The 26,252-nt window shown below is 49.8% G+C and overlaps 1 protein-coding gene across 2 annotated transcripts; it reads right to left on the bottom strand.

Annotated features, from left to right (window-relative positions):
* Nucleotides 1-80: 80 nt before the first annotated feature.
* On the bottom strand, nt 81-26,252 carry GSS (glutathione synthetase). Of its 2 annotated transcripts, none has more exons than XM_056121754.1 (13): nt 26,143-26,252; nt 19,234-19,368; nt 15,608-15,753; nt 14,172-14,247; nt 13,762-13,901; nt 13,002-13,118; nt 8,712-8,792; nt 8,552-8,629; nt 6,516-6,582; nt 3,712-3,906; nt 3,240-3,321; nt 1,581-1,770; nt 81-630 (listed from the first exon to the last, which is right to left on the bottom strand). In XM_056121754.1, exons 2-13 carry the CDS (start codon nt 19,360-19,362, stop codon nt 507-509), a joined length of 1,425 nt encoding a protein of 474 aa, XP_055977729.1. In that variant the 5' UTR covers nt 19,363-19,368; nt 26,143-26,252; the 3' UTR covers nt 81-506. The 2 variants fall into 2 exon arrangements, with proteins under 2 accessions (XP_055977729.1, XP_055977730.1); XM_056121755.1 differs by having other exon boundaries at nt 26,139-26,179.

Genomic DNA, 26,252 nt, shown 5'->3' with positions numbered 1-26,252 from the left:
CACCTCCTTCCACAATACACTGATAAGCAGGCTGGCTCAGATCTTAGCTCCTCCTTCCCCCAAATGCACAAACCAAGGACTCAGAGTCAGCAATCTAGTTTTATTTAAGACAGAGGCCGGGAAAAGCTATGCCCCTACTCCCCCCTCCTGTTACTCCAGCCCTCGCCCAAGGCAGACTCTAGGTCCTGACTTAAAAAGAAAAAAAAAAAGGGCCAATAAGGAACTGAGAGGAAGGTGGCAACACTAACTTTACCCCACAGGGGCTTCCCTTCAGCTGTACCCACACCCTGAGGACTTAGGGATTTCACCTAATGGAAACAACTTTCTTGGTCTTCAGGTGGGAGAACTGTGGGAAAGGGGAAAGCTCTAGCATTACCCCTCCCATGGAGATTCTGGCAGTCCCTGGAAGATTCCAGTCCTTCCAGATTGAGGGGAGGGAGGCTGACTCAGAACGGCATATATGGAGATGAAGGCTCAAGTGGAGTTCCAGCTGGCAGTCCGTGCCCTCACACAGGGTATGGGTTGTCCAGGACGGCCACTCCTGCAGCCACACCACCGTCCGCATGCTCGATGGCTTTGGTCCGAAGCAGATGCCCCACATGTTTGTTCATCACGTATGTCTGTCCATGCCTATAGAAATGGGAGCAGGCGACATCCAGCTCCAGCCCTGGGCTCATCCCCCAAATTCCAGCCCTCCCCTCATTCTAACTGAGCCACCAGGAGTCACCTGAGTCAGGTGACTGACTATGCCTGAGAAAATACTTGGATTTTAAAGTCAGATTTGGATCCTTGCTTGGAAATACTAGCTCTGTGGCTTTAAGCAAGTTACTTAGCTTTTCTAAATATCAGTTTCCTCATCTAAAAGGATAATCCCTCTCACTTTGCAAGATGGTCATGAGGATTAAATAAAGCAGGGAAAGCTGTTTGCATGATCCCAGGCTCACATTTCATGTTTTGGAGCTGTAAATTTCCATCCTAATTCTTTCAAGATGGCTAAGGTGGTTGACTGGGGACCAAGAGGTTGGGGTGGAGGGCAGCAGCAGGTAGAGGGGCTCTAAGTGGTTAGAGAGGGCAGGCTCCGGTGGGGTACTGGGTAGGATTTGGTACCCTATCTTGCCCGATCTGTAGTATTTTGCGGGAAGTGATATGAAAGTCCTGGAACTATTACTTGCAAATTGCCAAGTCTTCTTCTCAAGACTCTTTAGTGCTCAAATCCAAACCCAGGAGCCCCTCAGTTTTTCAAAGTCACTGGATAGCCTCTGATTGACCTGCCCACTTTTCCCCAGTATCCTGTGGCCTGAGAGATGAACCTTAAACTCTCTTCTCCCTGGAAGTCTCCTAGTCTTAAGGTTGTCAGACAATATTTCTTCATCTATCTTGCTACTACTTGGCAATTCATTTTGAGTTGTAAAGCATTTCTCACCTGGGTGGGTCTTGGACCCTGGATCTCATAGATTAGCTAAGGAAGCAGGTAACAGCAGTGGGATGGCTGGGAAGGAGCGCAGCCCAGGATCATCGCTCTCACTCTAGGCTTTCTTGGCTTCCTGGCCAGGAGAAGAGCAAAGTCCTGACTGGCTTACCTGACATACACCCCAAAGATGCCCAGCTCTGAGATGCACTGGACCACTCGGATGGGGCTTCCGGGCCGTAACAGGCAGCTGTCAAAAGGTTTAGGTTCGATCTTCTCCATGAGGATGTAGGAGGCCCTCTCCTCACTGTCCTTCAGCCGCTCCAGGGCCTCCACCATCTCCTCCCCATACAGGTTGTTACCTGCAATTCCACCAATCAGTCACTCAACCCTCTCCAACCGTCTTCACCCCAGCCCCCCCCCCCCCATTTCTGGGGCCCACGTGCAAGTCAGCTGCCACAGTTCCCAATACCAGTTCGGTGCAATCAGGGTGGGCCGTGCACCTGAGGTGGGCACTTCACTTTGACAGGTGAGCTCTTCTTCACACAAGTGAGCCCAGCTTCCCTACACCATCCTGCCTTGGTTCTTGGCCATTGCTCCTCAGCATCCCCCACTGCTCCTGCCACTCTTAAATGCCAGGGAACCGTGCAACTCTGTCCTTTCCTCTTCTTTTTTGAGGAAAATCTCATTGAAGTCTCCATCTATAATCTATATATTGCTAACTCCTGAAATCTTATTTTTTCTTGTTGTTTTGTTTTGTTTCGTTTTGTCCTGTTTTGTTTGCCACACGTGGTAACTTAGGGGCTACTCCCAGTTCTGTGCTTGGGGGTCATTCCTGGCAGTGTTGGCAAACCAGCAGTGACAGGGAACAAACCCGGCCTCCTACATGCAAAGTCTGCACTCCCATCTGCTGAGCTATCATCTCTCTGGCACCTAAATCCCAACATCTTTAATTCCAATTCCCTGTTATAGATATCCCCTGGGACTCCAAACACATCCAACATATGCAGGGAATTTATCATTTCTGCCTGAAATGGACTTTCCTACTCCTTACAAGGTACAAATCTTATCAGCTCCTCCCTCAGCCACTAACTCAGACCTGCCTCTCCAGTCTGTCCTTCACAAAGGCCTCTTCACTGCTCTCCGGGACAACTGAACCTCATCTCTGCTCTCGCAGCCATCAGGGTCTCCCCTTATTCCAGGACGTGCTCCACCATAAAGAACCACAGATGCTGACTTAGCTGCGACTTCCCTACTTCAGCTTCACTAATGGCTTCCTACCACCCTCAGGATAGGCTCCAGTCTCCCACCTTTAATCACTGCCTTCGTAAACAGTCCTTCCAACATCTTTTTCCAGACCAAACTCTTCCCAGCATCCCACGCAGCATCCCTGCCTTGGCAGACACCCCTTCATCTCAATGGACCTTGCTTTCTTGGCCTTTGGGATTGATCCTACTATATGAAATACTTTTCCTTTTCCCTTGGGAAAACTCTGAACTCTTCCTTATGACCCAGATTTTTTTTTTTTTTTTAAGAATCATCTCTTATGGGTTTAAGAGGCAGACACTATCTTTGCCCTCAAGGAATTCAACCTCCTGAAGGCCTTCACCCCACTTCTCAATCTAGTCTCAGACACCACAGGGCAAACCCTCCAGCAAGGGGTCATACACTTCCGATGCCACACCAGCTCTGGCCCAGCATCTTCTGGGACACTGTCCAAGGCACACGCTTGCATAGGTTCTTCATGCCTGAATAAGTGGTGGGCAGCGTGAGTGGCAGTCCACTGGCCCCGTCTCACTGACTAGCCCTGCAAAGGGGTTGACCCACCTACCTCCGCCCTCTCTCTGGGGTTTGAGCACGAACCGCTGAGGGGCAGCGAGGGCCTTGGCAACGGCCTGGTCCCCTTCTTCTCCCTAGAAGGAGCAAGAAAGCAGTCATCAGCCACCTGGAGCCAGAGGCGAGAGCTGAGGTTCTGCTGGTGCAGAGCAGTATCGGGGGGAGAGCAGAGGGGCCCTCACCATGGCCCTTCCTTCAGGCTGACTGCCACTCCCCATGTGGCCCCTCTGACATCAGGGCAGGGAACACTGCAGTAGGGTCTGGGAAGTGGGTTCAGATACTTCCCAGGACCTGTCTGCGTCAGGCCCTTCCTGGTCACCATCTCCACCTCCGTTTCTGCTGAGGGAGATTACAAGGATTCCAGCCGTCTTCCCCAGGGCTCTTGGGGGTCCCACAGAGCATCACTGAGCCAACTGTGAGCCAGGGCCCACTTTGGCCCATGCATGGAGTAATGGGCTAGCACGTACCATGTCCAAGGAGTAGAGCCCAGCAAAGGTGGCACGAAGGCGGGCCACAGCCTCTGGCTGGCCGGGGAGTAGCCTCTCCAGCACGCCCCTTCGGCTTAGCTCCTGCTGCACCTTCTTTGTGCCCGCCAGCTGGGTGGCAATGTCCGGGCACTTGACAGCACGTGACCTCTCGAGCAGCAGGCGAGCCTCCCAGTTCTGCGGAGAGAAGAAAACAGAAGGAGGCCCACTTGATTCCCTGAGCGCTGCACACTCCTGGGACCTGGTGTCCTCATAGGCAGTATCCGCAGAGGCAGGTGTGGACCCCAGTGTTCATCCCTCTTTTCCCCCTTGGGAGGGTCCCAGTCTAGTGCAATGACATCAGACTCTCATTAAAAAGAAAATGACAAAAAGTGAAAGGGTGTAGCAAACTGAGGAGGCTGGAAGGGGCGGCCACTGTGACTCCCACAACACTGAATAAAACCCAAACTCCTTACCACAGGCCCTAAGACTGCAGGATCTCGCCCCTGGGGCCTGGTTCCATGCCACCCTGGCCCCACCTTCTAGCCACACAGACATCTGGGAACACACCTTTGCAGCCTTCCCTCTGCCTGACATGCTCTTCCTTGCGGCTTAGGCAGTGGATGGTTGGATCCTTAAGTCTTGCCTCCAAGTCACTTGCTCCAAGAAATCTCCCATGACCACCTTATTCAATGTGGGGGTCCCCATACTTTCTAATCTTTTCACCCTGTTTCCAATAGGGGAAAAAAAAGCCCACAACAACGTTTTTGCTCTCTGGAGTCTCTCTCCCTGCCACACACAGCTGCATAGGCCCACGTCACTCATTCATTACTATGCGCCTCAGTGTTGAGCACAGCCTGGCACTCCGGGGGCCCCAGGCATGCTTGCTATTGGTGTTGGGTGAGGTGACACCTGAGTAGGATTCGGAAGCATGGGGAGGGTCAGCCTTGTGACTAAAGTTAACAACAGTCCAAACAAAGGCCTATGTGTGGGTAAGCACAGCTGAGGGCCCAGTTTGCCAGCTGTGTTGATTGTAGGTGGGCAAAGAAACAGCAAAGGGTCAGGCCTCTGGCTCCGGCACTGGAAGGACAACCCGTCCTCAGTCCTCACCACCGTGCCTAGGGTTCTGGCCTAAGGAGCCTTGCCCAGCTCCCCTCCCACCGCCAGAGCTGTGTAGCAGTCAGACTACACAGAGCACCTGCTCGGTCTTTACCAGGGATCCAGGCTGTGTTCCAGGCACAGTGGCAGGGGCCTGCACACCAGAGATAAGTCAAGAGAAAGACCTCGAGGCTTGACACAGGAAAAGCAAAACTTAAGGAGGAGCTTGCTGGGGTCATCTAGCAGGTTACCAGCCTGCAGAGTCACCTCCCTGTTCTAGGCCTGATCTGCTGGTTCCGTCCCTAGTGTCCTCCAGATACTCAGACTTCCTGGCTGGCTGGCTGGGTGGGGTCACAACCTGGTGATGCTCAGGGGTTACTCCTGGCTCTACACTCAGGAAATACTCCTGGTGGTGCTCAGGGGACTATATGGGATACTGGGGGGTGGAACCGGGGTCAGCCACACGCAAGGCAAGCACCCTACCCACTGCAGTATCACTCCAGTCCCGCTTTTTCCAGTTTAAAGTGTTCTTCAGTGCCTTTCTCCAAGCTTCCTGTCCCCTATCTGGATCCACTCTCCAAAGGCCAGTTTCTCTCAACCCCTCCCCACTGCCACTGACCACTTTCTCCAGGAAAGAGCCTCGCTCAACTGCCTTCACTTGCTCCTCAGATAGCTGGGCCCCAGGGAGACTCTCCGCAAAGAGACTCCTCTTTTCCCAGCTCAAAGAAACTAAGCCCAGAAAAGAAGCGGCCGCAGTCAGACAGAGCCAAGGCTCCTAACACCCTGCCCAGTGCTCAGGATCTTTCCTGACTTCCTATTCCACCTCCTTCCACCTGAAAGCTGGGCCTCTTCACCTCTCTGCACTGTGGGTTAGGTGTCAGGGTAGAAGAATCACCTCCTGGAGTACCCTTGGCCTAAAAGTCAGAAAGTTTGAGAACTCCCTGTGGGAATTCACCCCTGAATCCAAACCTGTGTTTCTCCATCTGTGTAATAAGGATAATAATATACCTCGGAGTGGCTATAAGGATTAAGTGAAATAATGGGTGTGGAAGACATCTGAAACTATAAGAAAGGCTAGCAAGATAGGGTTCTGTCATTACTGTCATTAGCACGAGTGGTCAGATCAGAGAACCTTTTTTTCAGGGGGGTGGGGGAGAGCACACCCAGCAGTGGTCAGGGGTTACTCCTGGTTTTATACTGAGAAATTACTCCTGGTGGTGCTCAGAGGATGCCAGGGATTGACCTGCTGTACTAAATCTCCAGCCCAGATAAGAGAACTTTTTGACAAAGCTAAAAGAGAAGTGAGAGTTGGCAGGAATCATTGTCGGGGGGTGCCGGAACTGCTAACAAGCTTCAGCTGACAAGAGTGGATTGTCCTTGACTCTCCTGGGTCTTGGCCTCGGTGGAAGTATTAACACCATAGAAAGCAGCAAAAGCTCCAAACTGGGGCTCTCCCCGTCCTTGAAAGATGGTTTTTAAACATTTACCAGCAAACCCCTAGGAAGAACAGACAGGGCTAAAGCACCAGATGCCTGAGGATTTGAATCCTAGAAGAGTTTGTAGCATGTGAGCGGTAGCAAGATCCCTGAGGAAGTACTCAAGCAAGGCCTCAGGGAGAAAATCCAAGTTGTTGTGATTTCTGAGTTGGGTCTCTCAGGAGGGCTGTCAGGCCCCAGGAGGCAAAGAATGGTCAAACAGAAAATACCAACCTGTACACTGTACTGACTTGGCATGTAGCCATCCCGGAAGTAAACCACAGCAACTTCCTGGCCATCCCTAGAACACAGGATGGAGAAGGTTGCTGTGTTAAATGATAACTAACGTGCAGTGTTAATCTATTTTAGGGTGTACTAAAATGAGTCTGGCTGTATGAAATTCAGTCAACAGGGGTAGCTGAAGAAGTTCGTTGACACCAGAGTAAAGAAACCCCCATACACAACTGCTTCCACCAGAAATAGAGGTGTGCAGCAAAGACTGTTCTACAATATTCCAGATCTAGACTCACTCTAGAAAGGCTTGAGTGAAAAAAAACAACAACAACAACAACCAGAATTAAACCAGTAAATTGGTTTTTAAAACGGGACTCAAGGGGGCTGGAGCAAGAGCACAGCAGGTAGGGTGTTTGCCTTGCACGCGGCCGACCCGGGTTCGATTCCCAGCATCCCATATGGTCCCCTGATCACCACCAGGGGTAATTCCTGAGTACAGAGCCAGGAGTAACCCCTGTGCATCGCCAGGTGTGACCCAAAAAGCCAAAAAAAAAAAAAAGGGGCCTCAAAATCACTGAGCAGCAAAATCATATTGCTAAGCTTAGTAAAACACATAGTTGAACTGCTTAAAGTAAATGAAACCAGACTCAAAATTTTTATTTTCAAATTGTGTGCATGAAGACGAGAAGATAAAAAATTACTAATATAAGGTAAGACACTGTTTTTTGGGGGGGAGGTGTGAGATTAGGGGTCAGCTACAATGAGTGTTGTGAACGCTGAAGTACAGTAATTGGGGGTCACTCCTGGTGGTTTTGTGGAAACATGCTACACTGGCTATCACCCCAAGCAGAGTATGTGCTCCAGTCCTTTGAGCCATCTTCCTGACCCTACAGATTATCTTTTTAAAACTTCCGTCCCTTTTATTTGTTTTAATATTGTCTGGTTTATCTGAAAAATATGTGAAGAACTTAATTTTGCTCTGACAAAACACACATTTTTGAAATACGGGTATTGTAAAATCTATGGAGGTTCTTAATTTTATTTTTCTTTGCCTTTTGAGCCAAATCCAGTGGAATTCAGGGGTTACTCCTAGCTTTACACTCAGGATTACTCCTGGGGCACTTGAGGGATCATATAGCATGTCAGGGATTGAACCTGGGTCAGCCGCATGCAAGGCAAGCACCCTATCCACTGTATTATCTTCCCAGCTCCTGGAGGTTCTTAAATTAATTTGGGGGGGGGGGGGGCGCTAAGGATTGCATCCAGGGCCTCACGCATGTAAAGTCAACACTCTACCACTGAGCTACATTCCCAACCTTAAGGGTCTTAAGTTCAAGAATGACAAAGTTCTAAGACTCAATCTGGGAGATGCAAGCAATGCTACCCAAAGATGTGGTTCTAAAGCCAGGGGGAAGGAAGCGCAGAGCTGGGCTTGGAACTCAAACCTCTGGCCTGAGCTCAGAGTGCTGTGCTAAGATCAGTCACAGAAGTCAGCTTGTTCTCCTTCCTCCCTGACTAGCCATCAAGAGACTGGCAAGAATACTTCTGGGCACTCTTGGTCTTATGATGACAGTTCCTGTCAGTGCCCTCTCACAGAAAGGTCACAGTTCTGATACAACCCTCAAGAGGGAGATTCTGGCTGGCTTTCTCTATGCTTTCCTGGGATGATAGGATGGTTGTTTTAGAGTTCAATCCTAGATATCAGACAGAAAGACGCACACTATCACAGATCCCAGAGTCAAGAATCATTTGGAGACAGTGATGACACAGTTTCCTGAACCCTCCTTTCTTTCTGTATTTTATGTTTGTTTGTTCGTTTGGGGGGCCACAGCCAGTGGTACTCAAGGCTTACTCCTGGCCCTGCATTCAGGGATTGCTCCTGGCTGGGCTTGGCGGATCATATGTGGTGCTGGGGATCAAACCCACATCAACTGGCCAAGTGCAAGGCAAGCGTCCTACCTGCTATCCCTGCTGATCACTTGGGTCCCTGAACCCTTCTTTCTCTGAGTGCTTGGTGAGAGCCCCCAAAAACTTACATGAAGAGTCTGCGGTCTGAGTCCAGAGAGCCTTTTTCAGAGACATCTTCAAACCTTCGCCGTATCACATGGATGTTCCTGGAAGAGATGGGTGAGGGTGGGCGGGAGTGGAGGGTGCTGAGAGGCCCCCATGCTCCACAGCAGGTCTGCCTTTACTTACCTGGCCAGAAGCTCATTCTCTATGGCACGTTGGTCAAATATGTTCCTTTCCTTTTCCTGTGCAATCAGTAGCACCAGAGCACTGGGGAAAGAGCATAGGTGCCCATGGTGACCTTATAGTCTGGCCTCCCCTCTCCTTCACTCCCGTGAGAAGTGACAAAGAGGGGCTGGAGTGACAGTACAGAAGGTAGGGCATATGCCTTGCACACGGCTGACCTGGGTTTGATCCCCGGCATCCCCAAGCACCACCAGGAGTGATTCCTGAGTGCAAAGCCAGGAGTAACCCCTGAACACTGCCAGATAGGGACCCCAAACAAAAACAAAGCAAACAGAAATATCCAAACAAACCTATAATGATTCTAAAACATTTCTGGTAGAATGACCAAATGAGATAGTGAAGAGTATTTTAGGGAAAAACATTCTGGGAATTGGGGTCATTGGCTGCTGCTAAACTGGAAGCATCTACTAGAGACCTGTGGTACATCGACTCAGTGTCAAATTTGTTCTGTGGAATATTCCATCCATCTACAGTCAACAATATAGAAGGTATCACCCTGGGGAGCTCCCTGTCTATGATGAACACAGGGCCACCTTTGGTTTCAAAGCATAGACTCGTGGGGCTTACCTGGAATCTTTCCTCTGTTTTATCTACATGTTTCTTTTCTTTACTTTTCCTTTCTTTTCTTTTTTTTGGGGGGGGGGTCTGTGTGGGGGGTCCCACCAGGCCATGCTCAGAGGTTACTCGTGGCTCTGCAGTCAGGAATCAGTCCTGGCGATGCTCGGGGGACCATTTAGGATGCCAGGGATCAAACCTTGGTCAGCCACATGCAAGGCAAGCATCCTACCCACTATATTATCCAGCCTCTATCTACATGTTTCTTAAAGAAGCAGAAAGTCAAGAACTCAGACAAAATTTCATCATGGACACCCACCTCCCACAACTACTGTCATATAAGCTCATCCATCAGTCCAGCTTTACAGACTCATATTAAATCTTGAAATTCTAAGATCAACTAACTGCAAAAATTTGCATGTACACTAACTGAAAACTCTGGGGTGTCCTCAGGAGGGGGATGGATCAAGTGCCCACCCTGCCAAAGCCACAGCAGCCAAAATCACACCAAACTCAATGACACATATTTTTGCCATATCAATGGCCAACTCCACTCCCTCACAACTTAGCTCTGCAGAGACGGCAAACTGCCAAAAATTCCAGGTACACCAGACTTCAGGCTGAGAACTGTGGGATCTTCTAGTCATGGGGGTGGGCAGCCTCTTTCCACCTCACCCCTGTACTCCTGGTAGCTTCTAGAGCCACATCTACATCCTACAACCGACACCGTGTAAATTCATAGGCCATTTAAATAATCCAGAGTTTCTGGAGTGTGTGGCTGCATTTCTGGCTGTGTGACACCTCCAAATTCTACAAAACTAACAGTAGGAGCACACCAAATTAAATTAGAAAGTAACATAGAAGCCAACTAAGCTCAATCAACAAAAACATTAACACGGAAGGCTCAACGAGCAACAAAGAGTTTAGTAAAGCCTCAGACAAGGACTTAGTGATTCCATGGTAGGATACAACAATTTTCATAAATTTTTTTTTACTTATTTTTTGATAATTCCACTAGCCCTTTAGTTGAAACAAGCAATAAAAAACAAATTATTGTTTTCCTGCTAAGAAGGCAGGCTTAGGGGTTGGTTGGGAAAATGAGGACAATGGTGGAGGGAAGGTCACACTTGTGGTGGGATTGGTGCTGGAATATTGAATGGCTCTAACAAATGCATCATGAGCCACTTTGTAAATCAGTGTTTAAATAAAGGGAGGGAGAAAGTTCATGATGAAGAAAGGTCTGATTGGCAGCCTATCAAACTCTTCTGCTGTCAAAAAGTGGTCCAGCCTTGCCACCAGACTCTCAGAGGCCACAGCTCAGCAGAACCATGTTTAAACTTGGCTGTGGCCATACTGGTCTGTGCCACTGGTTCTTGCTGAGACTGAGGCAAACAGATTTTGGCAAGGATTCCAAATGTGGAATCTTGACCTCCTGGCCTTGGGCTCTTGTATATTTACTTCTCCCTACCTCAGCTGAACTCCATGGCCCGCACTGTTTAGTCACCTTCTTTTCACTCAGCCCGCATACAGTCTTGGTATATGACCCTCCCTACCCCGCCAATAATCTCTTGAGGTTAACTACATTAAATTGAGTCTTGGCTTTCAGTTGGGTGTCTGAGAAACCAGTCAGCTAGGATGTTCTTAGAAACTCTCTTGTCCTGAGAGAGTTCTGAGGGCTCTGTGCTCCCTCCACAGCCCAACATGCTCTGTTCTCGGGTGGAAGCTGGCCCAGACTGGCTCACCTCCAATAAGAGATGGAGAGGGAGGTTAAAGGAGGCTGAGGATGTAGGTTAAAGTGGAACTGCATGCCTTGGCTAATTAAGTCAGCCCGGCCCTTCCAAAGAATCAGAGCCAGGCTCGAGAAACATATTCTAGCCACTCCTGCCTTCAGATGTGAGTGGTCTGGGAAGAACAGGACTGGACAAACTGTTAGCTAATGAAGCAGAAGAGGCAGGGTAGATGTGAGGTCTCCTGAATCCCAGTTCATGCTTCACCAAGGGGCTTGTGAGGTATCCTTGGGCAAGTAAGATTCTTTCCTTGGGTCCTGATTTCCCCATCTATAAAATAAGGGTTAGGTTTGGAACTAGGAGATAGCATTAAGGGCTGCAGCACATATTTTTCATGGGGGAGAACTGAGTTTGATCCCAGCATGGAGCAACCTATGAGCACTGAGAAGTGAGTAACGCCTGAGAACCAGGTGAGCCCCAGAGCCAAAATTTAAAAAAAAAAAAAGTCTAGGGTGTTCAACAGATCACAACTCCCAACCTTTGATCCCTAGAATCCCTTTTTCTTTCTTCCTTTTTTGTATTAGGGTCACTCCTAAAAATGCGGGCCTAACTATGCCACAGCGACACCTGGTCCTGGAGGGATTATGTAGTGCAGGGGGTTAAGCTCCTTTCTTTACAGCTGCTGGGCCATGCCCTGTGGTACTCAAGCGCCATCAGGGGACAGGCAGCCATCCTGGGGGTCCATGAGTCTGGGATCTCGCACTCAGTGCTGGAACACACAAGGCACATGCTCTACTAACTGAGCCAAGTCCTGACCCCGGAAGCCCTTGTGCCTACCCCTACTCATTCCAACCCAACCCCACAGGGTCTATTTTGTCTTATCTTAAACTTTACTTGAGGAAAGGAATGGAATGGCAGGGAAGTTAGGGACCAGAGGATCCTTAAAGTTGGAAGTCCCTAGATCCTACATTCTAAAAGTTTGTTTAAATATCAAGTTGAAATCATAATTCATTTCCTAGATTTCCTTTAAAACTGTCTTAAGGGGCTGGAGCAATAGCACAGTGGGTAGCGCATTTGCCTTGCACACGGCCGACCCGGGTTTGATTCCCAGCATCCCATATGGTCCCCTGAGCACCGCCAGAGGTGATTCCTGAGTGCAGAATCTGGAGTAACCCCTGTGCATCGCCAGGTGTGACCCAAAAAGTGAAAATAATAATAATAATAATAAATAAATAAAATAAAACTGTCTTAAAATGTATCGGATGATCAGTGAAAATCCTTCTGCTTTCTTAAACCTGAGGGGTTGTTTTTGTGGGATTTTTTTTTCCTGATTGCTTTGTTTTTGAGTTTTTGAGCCACACCTGGCTGGGCCCAGGGTATACTCCTGGTCCTGTGCTCAAGGATGACATCTGACAGTGCTCAGGGGACCATATGTGGTGCCAGGGATTGAATTAAGGTATGCACCTTATCTCCTGAACTCTCTATCTAGCCCCTCGAGCCTCGGGTTTTGTTGTTTTTTTTTTAATCTAACCTGTAGGAACAAAGCTCTTGGGGGCAGAGAGTGGAGAGAAGAGGCTCTAGAGACAGAGTGGTAATTTCCAACTTCCTTGCGACTGAACTAGTTACTCAACCTCAGTCCAATTTGTTCTCCTGTAAAACAAAAATAAAACCTAGATTTGCAACCTGGCACCACATGATCCTCCAAAGCACCACCAGGAGTGAACCCCCTCCCCAGGATTCAGAGCTCCTGAGCACTGCTAGACGCGGTCTCCAAACCTAAATAAATCAATTCATAAAATCATGCCACTTAAAGGTATGGGACCTGGAAAACCCCCTCTCACTTTCCAATGATGTCAGTGACCTTCAGAGAAGGTCCTGCGGTCCTGTGGTCAGAAGCACCAAATCGAAAGCAATTCCTGCTGCACTTGGTTGCCCCCCCATTCCCCCTTACTTGGCACTGCCGTAGAGCTCCCAGGCCTTGGCAATCCCCAGGGCCAGTCCCTTGCAGGGTTCATTGGAGAGGATCCGGGCGGCCTCCTGGTTCTTGTTCAGGACACTGAGCACGTGTCTGTGGAAAGAGAGAAGCCTGCACAGTGCCGGGCAGCTGCGGGAGGCCCCTCCACCGGCAACATCACACTCCCTGGCGCATAGCACCCAAGGCTCCTGAGGGCGCCACCTCAGGCCCAAGTGCTCTTGGCAGCCCCAGCGCCGGCCCCGTCTCTGCCAGAGAGCCGAGAGCCTGCCTCCACCCACACCAGATTCCTGGAGCTGCCTGAAACCTCACTGTTGGCCACCTGGATCCCAGCAATCTGGGGAATGAGGGCAGGCTAGGAAGGGGGCCATGGGGGACAGCCCCCCACACAGGACGCTCTGGCATCTCTCCCAGTCTTGCACTTGCACTTCTCAGGCCCCCAACACATAAAGCACCCCTTTACCCGAGGCCACTCTTGCAGAGACCATTCCTGCTGCTGGGAACAAGGGGCAGCGTGACAAAAGCCGGGAGGCCTCTTGTCTCCTGGCCCACCAGGGCAGACTCCCCAAGGAGCTGCTGGTGTGTGTGGGGGGGGGGCGGGGGGCGTGGAGCACCTGTAACCCCAGGGGGGCGGGGAAGGCCAGGGCCGAGCTGCAGGCCCCGTGCCCACTTCTGTCTGTGTGGTGGCTCAGAGTAATGTCACCCCACCGCAGTGCCCAGGGCCGCCCACGGGACGCACCGGTGCACAGCGGGGGTCCGGGAGGTCAGGCCCCCAAAGCTGGCAGAGATGGTGTTGATCTCAATCTGTTTCAGGGCTGGGGGGCCATCTGCGTTGTGCTGGAACATGTAGTCTGAGCGGTTCAGGCCCAGGAACACAGTCTGTAGGGAGAACTGAGGGCTGAGGACAGGGTGTCCGGCCTCGGCGCTGCGCAGGAAGCCACAGGGCTCGGCCCAGATTGGAGGCACCCATGGATGCACCCGGACCCAGTGGGATCATTCTTTGTGGTTATCCCAGGACTGGCTACCGATGCACAAAGCCAGCAGCGACCCAAGACAGGCAGATTCCCGTGAGCTCATAGCCAAATTCTTCAGACTGATAAAAGAAGAGATTGGGGGCATCCCAGGCCAGAGGGGTGAGGGGATTAGTACCTGGGCAACACCCTCTTTCAGCACTTGCTTGTGGATGTCGAAGAGGCGTGCAGTAAAGTCGTCTCTCCTGATGGTGCTGGAAGAGAAAAGAGAAAGTTTCTTTCTTTCTTTCTTTCTATCTTTCTTTTTTTTTGTTTCTAATTTTTGGACACATCCAGTGATGCTCAGAGGTTACTCCTAACTCTGTACTCAGGGATCACTCCTGTTGGTGCTGGGGATGGCACCCAGGTTCAGCATGTGCAAGGCAAACACCCTACCCACTGTACTATCTCTCCAACCCCTAAGAATATTTTCTAGGCTGTATCCTAGAGCTTCTGAAGGTTCTTTGGACCTACCGGCCCGAATCCGGGGTACTCAAAACCATCAACAAAGTGATTTAGAATACATGGTAGGGTCCATGCTTAGCATGTGAGAGGCCCCAAGTTAAATCCCATCCCCACCCTCACTTCCAGCACTGCCAGGTGTGGCCCTAATAAAAGATGGTATGTGTTACAGGTACTAAGAGGTCATCGTGTTTGTTCAGGGCATTCAGAATACTTATCAGGAAGGTAAGGCTGGAGTAGCTTTTTCAACGGGGTGGCAGCTTTGGGATGTGGACATGACTGCCGAGGCTTCTGGAAGTACAGAGAGGTTGGGGTGAGGTAGCCCACCCCAACTCTGACAAAGCCTGTAGATTTCAGTCATAAAACCCACATACCTGAATTTTCAGTAGATTAATATCTCCATAAGGTTCTCCCTAGATAGTGGAGTTCAGCCAGGAGTAGAGTGGCAATTTTGGATTGTGGGAGTAAGAGGAGGAATGGGTGTTGGAACATTGTATGATGAAACCAAATCATGAACAGTTTTATAATGGTCTGTCTCATGGTGACTCAACAAAAAGTTTTTTTAAAAAGTCTAAAAAAAAGTTTAAAAAGTTTTTAAAAAGTTTAAAAAGTTAAAAAAAAAGATGATCCTCAGAGAACTTCCAGAAGTGATTCCTGATTGGAGTCAGGAAGTAAGCCCTGAGCATACTGGATATGAGCCCAAACCAAAAAAAATATAAAAAATTAAAAAAATACTAGGCTGACTTTCCCCAATTTCAAATAAACATTGCAGTCTTCAGAGTAGGGGGAAGGGTTTATAGAACAGAGAATTTTGCGGTGTCAGCGTAGAAGGTATGTTAGATTTAGGCTACTCTCCCCACCTTACAGATGAAAAAATTAAGAACCAGAGAAAGTAAGGGACTTTCCTGAGCCCATGGAAGTAAGTGGCAGGGTCATGTTTAAAAGTCAGCCCTCCCAACCTTTATTAGGAGTACCTGAAAAATGTTGTTGGTAGGTGGTACCTGTCCCCCATCTGACCCAGTCAGCCGCTAGAGCAACACTTCAGGACTGGCCAGTTTTCCTTTCTGTGGGTTCCAAGAGCTCCTGGACCCCATCAGCTCCATTTCTGAGTACCTGGCAAGAGTTTGTTCCAGAAAGGCAGCATTCTGGCTGACAGCGTCCACAAGCAGGTTGAAGTCCATCTGCACAGCATAGGCCTGCTCTATCAGGGCGCTGGGCACCAGTGAGGGGAAGAGTGTGAAGGGGGCATAGCTCACCACCTGGGGGAGAGAGTGGCAGCCGTAAGAGCCCTGCATGGCTGTCCTCCAGTAAACACACCCCAGGGGAAACCTGGAGTGTATTTAATATGGACGCAGCAATTGCAGAAGAACAGCTCTCACTGGGCCAGGAAAGAAAACAGAATGAGGAACAAGGAGAACATTTGGACTGTAATGCTTTATCTATTTACACTAACAAAGAGGTCACAAGCCAGAGAGAGCACAACAGGCTGAGCACATGCTTTGCACACCAGGCTGTAGAGACAGAACAGCAGCTAGGACACTTGCCTTGCATGCAGCCAACCTGAGTTGGATCCCCAGCACCCCTCATGGTCACCGGGACACTGCCAGGAATGATCTCTCAACATAAAGCCAGAAAAAAGCCCTGAGCACAAGCGGATATGGCCCCAAAACAAAACAAAATAAAACACCAAAAGAACAATTATTTGTTGTTCAAAAAATAAAAAATTAGGGACCAGCAGGTAGGGTATTTGCCTTGCAAATACAGCTAAAAAAAAAAAAAACAGCTAATCCAGTTTCGATCCCTAGCACCATATATGATTCCTAGAGCCAGCCAGGGATGATCACTGAACAGAGCCAGTCGTAAGCCCTCATCAATGCGAGGGTGTGGCCCAAAACCAAATAAATAAATAAATTTTTAAATTTAAAAAAATTTTAGGTGAGATAGGACAGCAGATACTTGCCTTGCACACAGCTGACTGGGTTCAATCCCTGGAACTGCATATGGGCACAGATCCAGGAGTAAGACCTGAACACAGAAAATATGGCCCAAAAACAAAAATTTTAAAAAAGTTTTTTTGAATAGGCTGAAGGGACTAGAGAGATAGTACAGCAGGTAGAGTGAGAGTGATTCCTGAGCACAGAGCCAGGAGTAACCCCTGAGAATCACTGGGTGTGACCCAAAATCCAATAAATGAAAAGGGGCTGGAGAAAAAGCTCAATGGGCTGAGCACAAGCTCTGCATGTTGGCGACCCAGGTTTGAGCTCCAGTAGCACATGGCCCTCCGAGTCCCCTGAGCATAACTGGGTGAGAATAGGAGCGAAATGGCCAAAACAAAAACGTGCAAAAAATATTGAGGTTATGTGTACAAGGCACTATTTAAAACACTTGACAGGCATTCACTATTGAACTCCATGAGGAAGAGGCTACTGTTATCTACTCTTAATAAATAAGGAACTTAGTTTCAAAGGATGTGCCAAACTGTCTCAAATAGTGATGTACATTTTGATATTTTGTTTTCAGTCTTTTTCATATGAATACAATGTATTTCTTGCATTATTTGTTGTGAACAGTCTAAGGGTTTGCAGTAAGATTATTTCTCACAAAATGTTAGTCATAGTGGACTAGTTCACTTATAATACAAGGACTTTTTTTTTTGGTTTGATTTTGTTCTTTGGATTTGGGGCCCTACCCAGATGTGCTCAGGGAACATTCCTGGCTGTGTTCAGGGGAACCACATGGGGTGCCAGGGATGGAACACAGGTCAGCCATGTGCAAGGCAAGTACCCCCTCGCTGTACTATCACTTTAGCCCTTAACATATGGGCCTTTTAAAAGGTTGAATTTCATATGTATTGTATGATTCCTCAATAAAAGTAGGAAAATAAAATACAAAGAAAAATAAATAAGGGAACAAGAAACAGAGAGATTAAACAGCGCTCCAAATTAATCATATAAAGTCATCAAGTGCACACTGATTTCTAAACACCACACACACACAGACATACACACACACACACACACACACACACACACACACACACACACACACACACCCTCCAAGCCAGCTGCAGGCCAGAAGCTCCCCTCCAACACCCTTGCCTTGTGGCAGAGCAGAGAGAGAATCTGCAGGTAAGACCGCAGCATCAGTGAATCCAGCCCCTACAGGAGAAGCTATTAATGGCTTTGAAGATTCACTTTTTGCACACCTGGTGGTGCTCAGGGCTTTCTCCTGGCTCTGCATTCAGCGAACATTCCTGGTAGGCTCAGGGAACTATATGGGATGCCAGGGATCAAACATGGATGGGCCGCGTGCAAGGCAAGCACCCTACCCACTGTACTACAGCTCAGGGCAGCTTTGGAGATTCTGACTCAGCCTGTGGGCCTGGACACAGCTACATGCTGAGCACCTGATACCTGGGCAGAGCCAGGAAAGCCACACGCCATCTAGAACACTCTTTCTGGAAGGAAGATGATGCTGAGATTTCCAGTAAAAACAATGAACTAGAACTTGGGAAAGAGATGGTAAAGATTGTTTTTGGAAGCAGTCCTAAGTTCAACCTTCAGGTTAATAACAGCAGTTTGCCATTATGATAGTCTGAGTTTAAGATGTTAGAATTTTCTTTTATATTTTTCAAATATTTTTGTTGTTGTTGTTGTTGTTGCTTTTTGGATCACACCCAGCAATGCTCAGGGATTACTCCTGGCCCAACACTCAGAAATTACTGCTGGAGGTACTCAGGGGAGCATATGGGATGCTGGGGATGGAACCCGGGTGCCACGTGCAAGGCAAATGCCCTACCCACTGTACTCATATGCCCTACCCACGGTCCCTCAAATATTTTAAATAGACAATACAAACATTGAGTGAATAAAAATTCAACCAATAGAAAGATATAGCAAAAAATATCTCACTTGTCTCAATAATGTTGTTCTCCTCCCCAGAGGCAAATGATATTCTAATGTTTTACAGAAACTTCTAGACATCTTTATACTATTGTATATATGTACATACATCTTTTCCAGTGCTGGAAATTGAACCCAGGCCCTTACTATTATCCAAAGATATTTCTGTGTAAGTTCATATATAGTACTCTTGTTAATGTGTTTGTCTGGGAGGGCCACACCTGCTGGTACTTAGGGCTTACCCCAGCTCTGTGTTTAGGGATCTTTCCTGGTGGTACTCGGAAGACCACATGCGGTTCTGGGTTGAAATCAGGCTGGTCGTTTGCAGAGACAGTAGTTTGATTAAGGGGGTTTTGAACAGGGCACTGGGCAGACTGTGAACTTGCTGTGAACCATCTTCTAATTCTCTTATGACTTGATTTATCAGGATTTTGCATCTGAAGTCACAGCAGCGGAGAGGTTCTGCAACTTGTCCAAGACAAACTTGCGACCTAGAACTGACTTGCTTTGTTTTGCTTACGGGGGGCTGGGATGACACCAAGCAGTACTATGGGCTTCCTCCTGGCTCTGCATCCGGGGTCCCTCCTAGTGGTGCATGAGAAACCATATGTGGTGCCTGTAACTGACCTCAGGTTGGCCCATGAGCAAGGAAAAAGCCTCACCTGCTGTGACTTTACCCAGCATGTGACTTTTTACTTGACACACTTCCAGGTTTCAAGTTTAGTTGCTGAGAAATGTAAAACAAAGCAAAAGAGACATGCTCTCTGGCCCCAAGGAGCCTGGGTAGGAGGATCCAGGCAGTATCGTAGGCATTGTGGAGAGGGGGCAGGGGCTTACATCTGAGCAGCTGGGCTGCTGTGAGGTCCTCAGCAACACTCCCTCGGCCAGGGCCCGGTCCACTGCCTCCTGGGCCAGCGCCTGCAGCTGCTTCTCATCCTGTAAGAGGCTCCCCCAGCCGGTGGCCATCCCAACCTGCAAGGGAGAAGCGGGGAAGGTTTGGTGACAGATGGCCTGAAGCCCAGTCAGCACTGACACTGGCTGGCAGCCACCTCCAATACAGGGTGACTCTGACCTCTGTTGGAGGGAACGGCATGGTACAGACTGGCACTGGCACTTCCCTTCTATAGAACAACACGGAAAGCTTGCCAGGGCATTGCTCCTGTGGTCTCTCTCGCTTCCTCATACAATGATGGCATTTTTCTCATAGCAAGGAAGTCACAGGTCAATGACATTCTCAGGTAACAATCCTGGGCTTGAACCCAGGCCTCTGGACTCCCAGTCTGGCATCTTTCACAGAAAGAAATGCTACTCCCTTGAGACTGGAGAAACAGGACAGTGTGTAGGGTGTTTACCTTGCACGCTCCAACCCAGGTTCAATCCCCAGCACCCCATATGGTCCTCTGAGTCTGCGAGGAGTGATTCCTGAACACAGGGCCAGGAATAAGGAATAAGCCCTGAGCACAGTCGGGTGTGGCCCAACCAAATACAAGGAATAGAAGAGGTGGGGAGGAGAGGGGAAGAGAAGGGGAGGGAAGGGGGAAGGAGAAAAGAGGTAGGGGGAAGGGGAAAGGGAAAAGGGAAGGGAAGGGAAGGGAAAGGAAGGGAAGGGAAGGGAAGGGAAGGGAAGGGAAGGGAAGGGAAGGGAAGGGAAGGGAAGGGAAGGGAAGGGAAGAAAGGAAGGGAAGGGAAGGGAAGGGAAGGGAAGGGAAGGGAAGGGAAGGGAAGGGAAGGGAAGGGAAGGGAAGGGAAGAAGGGAAGGGAAGGGAAGGGAAGGGAAGGGAAGGGAAGGGAAGGGAAGGGAAGGGAAGGGAAGGGAAGGGAAGGGAAGGGAAGGGAAGAAGGGAAGGGAAGGGAAGGGAAGGGAAGGGAAGGGAAGGGAAGGGAAGGGAAGGGATAAGGTGAGTTCGGGTATACCCTGTGGTGCTCAGAGATTATCTGTGGCTCTGTGCTCTGGTTACCATGCACTGCTGGTGGCTCCCCCATGCAAAGCACACAGTCCTGCTTACTGAGTTGTGTCCCCAGCCCCTGGCTCTGCCTTTTCACACATTGTGAGGCCACAGACCTTCATCATTGGTTGTAGCAATGGTTTGTCATGGGACAGGAGGATGTTGCTGAATGAATGGGGCGTCCATGCTCTCTAGCTCTCTTCCTAGGGACAACTGGGGAAGGGAAGGGAAGGGAAGGGAAGGCAAGGCAAGGCAAGGCAAGGCAAGGGGGAAGGGGATGGGGGAAGGAAAAGAAAGGAAGGAAAGGGAAGTCCCATTTGCCACTGGGCAAGGCCTTACTCTCCCAGAACTGCAGATTCTCCACCTGGGGAACAAGGAGGGGGCAAACCTGTGGATTCCACATCTGGCTACAGTCTGGAAGGGAATATATTTCTGGGCCCCCACAGATTCCTGAAATGAGGGGATGGATAAGATAATGTACTGGATTTTCCACAATAGTTTTTCTCTCTCTAGCTTCAATAATACATCAGTAGATTTCAAAATAAATCACATGGGGGGTGAGGGTTTGAGGAATACTATAAAATGAACCTCTCTCTCATACCCACCATAAGTGTGCTCATTAGCAGGAAATGATCACAGCATGGCACCTACTATCATAGCACCCAGAGGCAGGAAACATGTCTATTTTTTTGGAACTGCCAGGGATGAAGCCCAGGACCTCAGGCATGGAAGGCAAATGCTCTACCATGGATCTATATCCCTGGTGCTAGGATTTTAAAATGTTCTTTTCTTTTCCAACAGCGAAGAGAGAAAATATTTTTGAGAAATCACCTTAGCAGAATGGAAAGAATTGAAACTCAAGTGCCCAGTGTAATAGGAGGAATCTGAACAGCTGCCCAGAAACACACAAAAGTGAACCCATGCACAACACTCATTCATCCTGGAGCAGGCCCAGGGGAGTTAAGGTCTAGATAAAAATCTGGCAACATCAGTCATTAATTTTGTCTTCTGGTAAAATCTCCAATTTAAAACCATGAGCTCCTGAGGTCAGGGCCTCTTCTCTCTTGTCATCATGTGGCTTTGGGGACAGAACACGGTTGCCCAGCTCAGTTTTCCCTAGGAAGAGAGCTAGAGAGCATGGATGCCCCATTGATTCAGCAGCATCCTCCTGTCCCATGAAAAAACCATTGCTATACCAATGATGAAATCTGTGACCTCACAATGTGTGGAAACACAGAGCCAGGGGCTGGGGAGACAACTCAGTAAGCTGGACCATATGCATATATTAAACCCAGAGCACAGAGCCACAGACAGTCTCTGTACACCATAGTGTGCCAGAAATTCACCCCCCAGAAAAAGTCCACCAGTGATCTCAAGGTCCTCCTGCTTGAGACCTGAGTGAGGATGGTCCTTATGGAGAACAAAGTCAATGAAACTCTGCACCTGAGTGCGTCAAACAGTACTTCCTTTATAAATAAGGAGATTTATTGCATCGAGATTTCCTGAGAAAAGTCTCTGTGGAGTTTCTAGAAGCATTTAGAGTTCTAGCCATGGGACCTTATTTTTGGCTGTACCCACTTAACAGGTGGAGGACATCAGAGGTCAGACAGCAGCCTGATAGCGGTACCAGACTCAAATCCTGACTCTGACATTAGAGTTCTGGAACCCTCCATAAGCCCCCATCTCACCACAACTCAAGTTCCAGCATCTCTGTCCACCATTGGGTTGGGTTGGTTGGTACACTGACATCTAATTCCAGATTCTTAACTAGGTACAGGAGTCACAGAGAAAGACAGGAAAGAAAAATAATGGTTATGGGGTCAGAGTGATAGCACAGTGGGTAGGGAGCTTGCCTTGCATGCTGCTGATCTGGGTTTAATCCCCCCACACAACAGGAGCAGAAGTGTGGAGCGCCAGATCACTTAAAATCTCCGCCTATCCAACCCAGGTGGGAATAGGTTTCGTGCCTTGGCCTGTTCCCCCTGGTGGCCCAGTGGCCGCCATCCTTCAGAGGCCACTGGATAGTCAGGTTTGGGCCCCCAGTGACGAGACACACAGGGCCTCACGGGATGGGGGTGGAGCCGGGCTTGTCCTCCCCACCCCAATGAGACCCCAAGTCATCGCCCACGAATGGCCTCTCTAGCTCCTGATCCAGCTGCTTAATGGCCATGATCCCAGAGACTCAGAAACAAATCTCAAAACCCAGTGGCTTTTGGCAGAAATGCGTCCGGACCCCACAGTACGTTACTGTCGCCGGGCCACCTCAGGGAGGAAAGGGTGTTGTCACTCCACCTGCTCCCTCTTGGCGGCTCGGTGGCCATCATCCTCCAGAAGCCATTGAACAGTCAGGCTTGGACCCGCAGTGACGAAACTTGTTGGGCCTCACGGTATGGGGGGGAGCCGGGCCTGTCCTCCCCACCCCAACGAGACCCCAAGTCATCGCCCACGAATGGCCTCTCTGGCTCCTGATCAAGCTGCTTAATGGCCTTGATCCCAGAGACTCAGAAACAAATCTCGAAAGCCAGCGGCTTTTGGCAGAAATGTGTCCGGACCCCACAGTACGTTACTGTCGCCAGGTCAACCCAGGGGGGAAAGGGTGCTGTCCCTCCGCCTGTTTCCCCTGGTGGCTCGGTGGCCGCCATCCTCCAGAGGCCATTGGACAGTCAAGCTTAGGCCCGCAGTGACGAAACTTGTTGGGCTTCACGGGATGGGGTGGAGCCGGGCCTGTCCTTCCCACCCCAACGAGACCACAAGTCATCGCCCACGAACGGCCTCTCTGGCTCCTGATCAAGCAGCTCAACAGCCATAATCCCAGAGGCTCAGGAGCAAATCTTGAAACCCAGTGGCTTTTGGCAGAAATCCCTCCAGATTTAAGTGTTAAAATTGCGGAATTTCAAAATCACATGGCACTACTGCAGCCACGCGACATCATGTGTTATTTATGACCAGCAATAGAACACAAATTGTCTATTGTTGCCTTTTCAGCATATTTGAGTGTTGGGGTAAAATCTCAAATAATAATGGTGGGTCTGGTGTCGAAATATTGAATGTGATCAAAGTAGAGAGAGAGTAATGTGGAAATCATCTGCCCCACAGGTAGGGGGAGGGTGTGGGATGGGGGTATACTAGGGTTTTTGGTGGTGGAGAATGGGTACTGGTGAAGGTACGGGTACGGGTGTTTTACTGTATGACCGAGACTTAGACCCAAAAGCTTTGTAACTGCTTTCGCAGTGATTCAATAAATAAAATTATAAAAAATTAAAAAAAAATCTCCACCTATGGAACAGGGGGTCAATGGAATGGCTGGGGAGTGGGTGGGATATCACGATCACGACCACCCTGTTGTTCGTCGATTGCCTCGAGCAGGTGCCAGTAACGTCTTCTTCGTCCTAGCCCTGAGTTTTTTTTTTAAAGTGCCATATTCAAGGCTTTTTCAGGGTTAGGAGAATGAGACCCATCATTGTTACTGGTATTTGGCATATTGGGTATACCACGGGGAGTTTGCCAGACTCTGCCGTGTGGGCATGTTACATTTGGTAGCCTGCCAGTTTGACCAAATTAGGAATGAGATGATAAGATGTCACACTTCCGGGAGCTGAGTGTGATGATCTCTGGATCCTGGCCGTTGTTGGAGTTACATGGTAGTTGGTGGGTGTAACTGTCTAGTTACTGGCAGGTCCAGTCCCAAACTGTGCAGGCTTGGAGATCTCAGCCCCGGGTCCCACACACCTGGGTTCCTCTGTCAGTTCTTTTATGCGTGAGGCTCATCCAAGTGTGTGGAGAGTGGTCCCAGCATGGCCTTGGCTGGGCCTCAGTGGTCTTCAGCTGTTGGGCCCTGGTGGAGACAGTCAGGCATAGGGTAGGAGACTCTGCCTATGGGTGGGATATGGCAGAAGAAAAAAGCCCCCCCACCCCTCAAAGCCAGGAACAGGAAAACAGGACAGTTGGAAGGCCCAGCGACAGGGACATAGCACAAGGATCTTGCCCACGTGCATGTGGTCATGGCTGGAAACTGAGGAAAACACACACAGGAGGGAGTGAGTGGCACAGGGATAGAACCTAGCACTCATTCACGGGAGGCAAGGAGAGGGCATGGGACAGAACTATGACGTTGTTCTAGAGTAAAGGAGAGGCCTTGACATCTGGGGAGGGATCCGAACACATCAACTTTATCTGTACAATAAACTAACTTTCAGTCTTCCGGGTTTTGTATGCAATTCTTTCATACAATTCTCAAGAACCCACCAGCGCAAGAAAATCCACTTTCACGCTAACATAAATCCCCAGCACTAGATAAGGTCCCTTGAGCCTGCCAGGAGTGATCCTTGAGCACAGAACCAGGAGTAAGCCCTGAGCATAGGTAGGTGTGGCCCCCATCTCCTCACCCCCCAAAAAAGGTATGAGGACCCAGAGATAGTAGGTAAAATCACTAGCCTTGCAGGTGTTCAACCAGGTTCCATCCCCTGCACCCCAGATGGTTCCCCAGCACTACCAGGAGTGATCCCTGGATACCACTGAGCCCTGAGCACCACTGAATGCCCCCCCAAATAAAAAAAAATAATGGCTATGAAAAGTGCTCATTGGATTTTTTTCCCCCTATTCTGTAGCCTCCACCCCTTCTTGTGACTCTTCCTGTGTTCCTAAGAGACTCCGTTCCATCCCTTCACCAGCAGGGCTTTCCAAACATGCAAGCAGAGAGCCAATAGCCCACAGGCAACCCCCTCAAAACCATTACAGCTCCTGGCCTCCTGGAAAGTGTGTTTCCCTCCAGGTGCATCTACCTAGCTACCCAAGTCTCGCAAATCTCGCACGAGTTTCTCTCCAACCCCCTATTCCGCCGCAATCCTGCAGATTCTTTCTACCTAAATGTATGTGCAATATTTGAGTTCCTTGGGACTGGAGCGATAGCACAGCGGGATAGGGCGTTTGCCTTGCACGGGCTGACCCGGGTTCAATTTCCACATCCCATATTGTACCCCCCTCCCCCCCAGCACCGCCAGGAGAATTCCTGCGTGCAGAGCCAGGAGTAACCCGTGTGCATCTCCGGATATGACCCAAAAATTTAAAACGAGAAAAAAAAATATGCGAGTTCCACTTCTACTGTCGCTCTTGCCTGGCCTTCAGGTCCGGGGACGCTGGCCCCGCTACCCTCCCAGTCCTGGGGCAGTGCTGTTCTCTTCGGAAAGTTCCCCACCACGCCTGACGTTCAGACAGGACTTTCCTAGCTGTCCCTGCTCTTCTCCACCCTGGGCTTCTGCAGCCGGTTGCTCTCCCCTGAACCCCACGACCGGTGAGTGCCGTGCCCGCGCCTAATCCTTGTAGTCAATGAATGTTAGGAGAAAGAATGCTGAGTGACAGTCCGAGCTCGAAGTTCGGGCGCTCTGCCACGCCCACCAGGAAATCGGTCGGACTTTATTCCAAGGGCAGGTCCTAGCCCGCCGGGAGCCCGGGGCAATGGCACGGTCTCCTGCCCGAGCCCGTTCAGCTTCACCGCTCGCTCCCAACCGGAGCAAGTGTGCTTCGAATCGCTCCAGCTCTGGTTTGCTTTGCGGGAAGTACAGCTCTCGGTGACATGGGCTTGGTGTCCGAGGGGGTCACTGGGGAAATGTGGGCTCCGAGAGCACCAACCCAACCCCCGCCTCACTGGGCACCAGCCGCCCAGTCCCGGCCGAGGCTAACGCTGCAGATTGCAAATGCCTCCCTCCCTCGGGGTTCCAAGCGTGGGTTAGACCCCTCCCTCACAGTCTTCCTCCCGAGGAAGTATGACCCTTGCCGGCCTCCGTTGCGCGCCCCAACCTACTGTTCGTCGTTCCACCGCGTTCGGTGCTCGGGCCCTTGCGCCGTTAGCCGAGGTTCAGGGGGCGGGGCCTAGAGCGAGCCACTGCGCTTGCGCGGACCTGCCGTGGGCGG

The sequence above is a fragment of the Sorex fumeus genome, unplaced genomic scaffold, assembly GCF_029834395.1.
Source record: "Sorex fumeus unplaced genomic scaffold, SorFum_2.1 ptg000044l, whole genome shotgun sequence".
Lineage (NCBI taxonomy): Eukaryota > Metazoa > Chordata > Mammalia > Eulipotyphla > Soricidae > Sorex > Sorex fumeus.
Note: the sequence above shows the minus strand (reverse complement) of the source record. Positions and strands in the feature narration are given on the sequence as shown.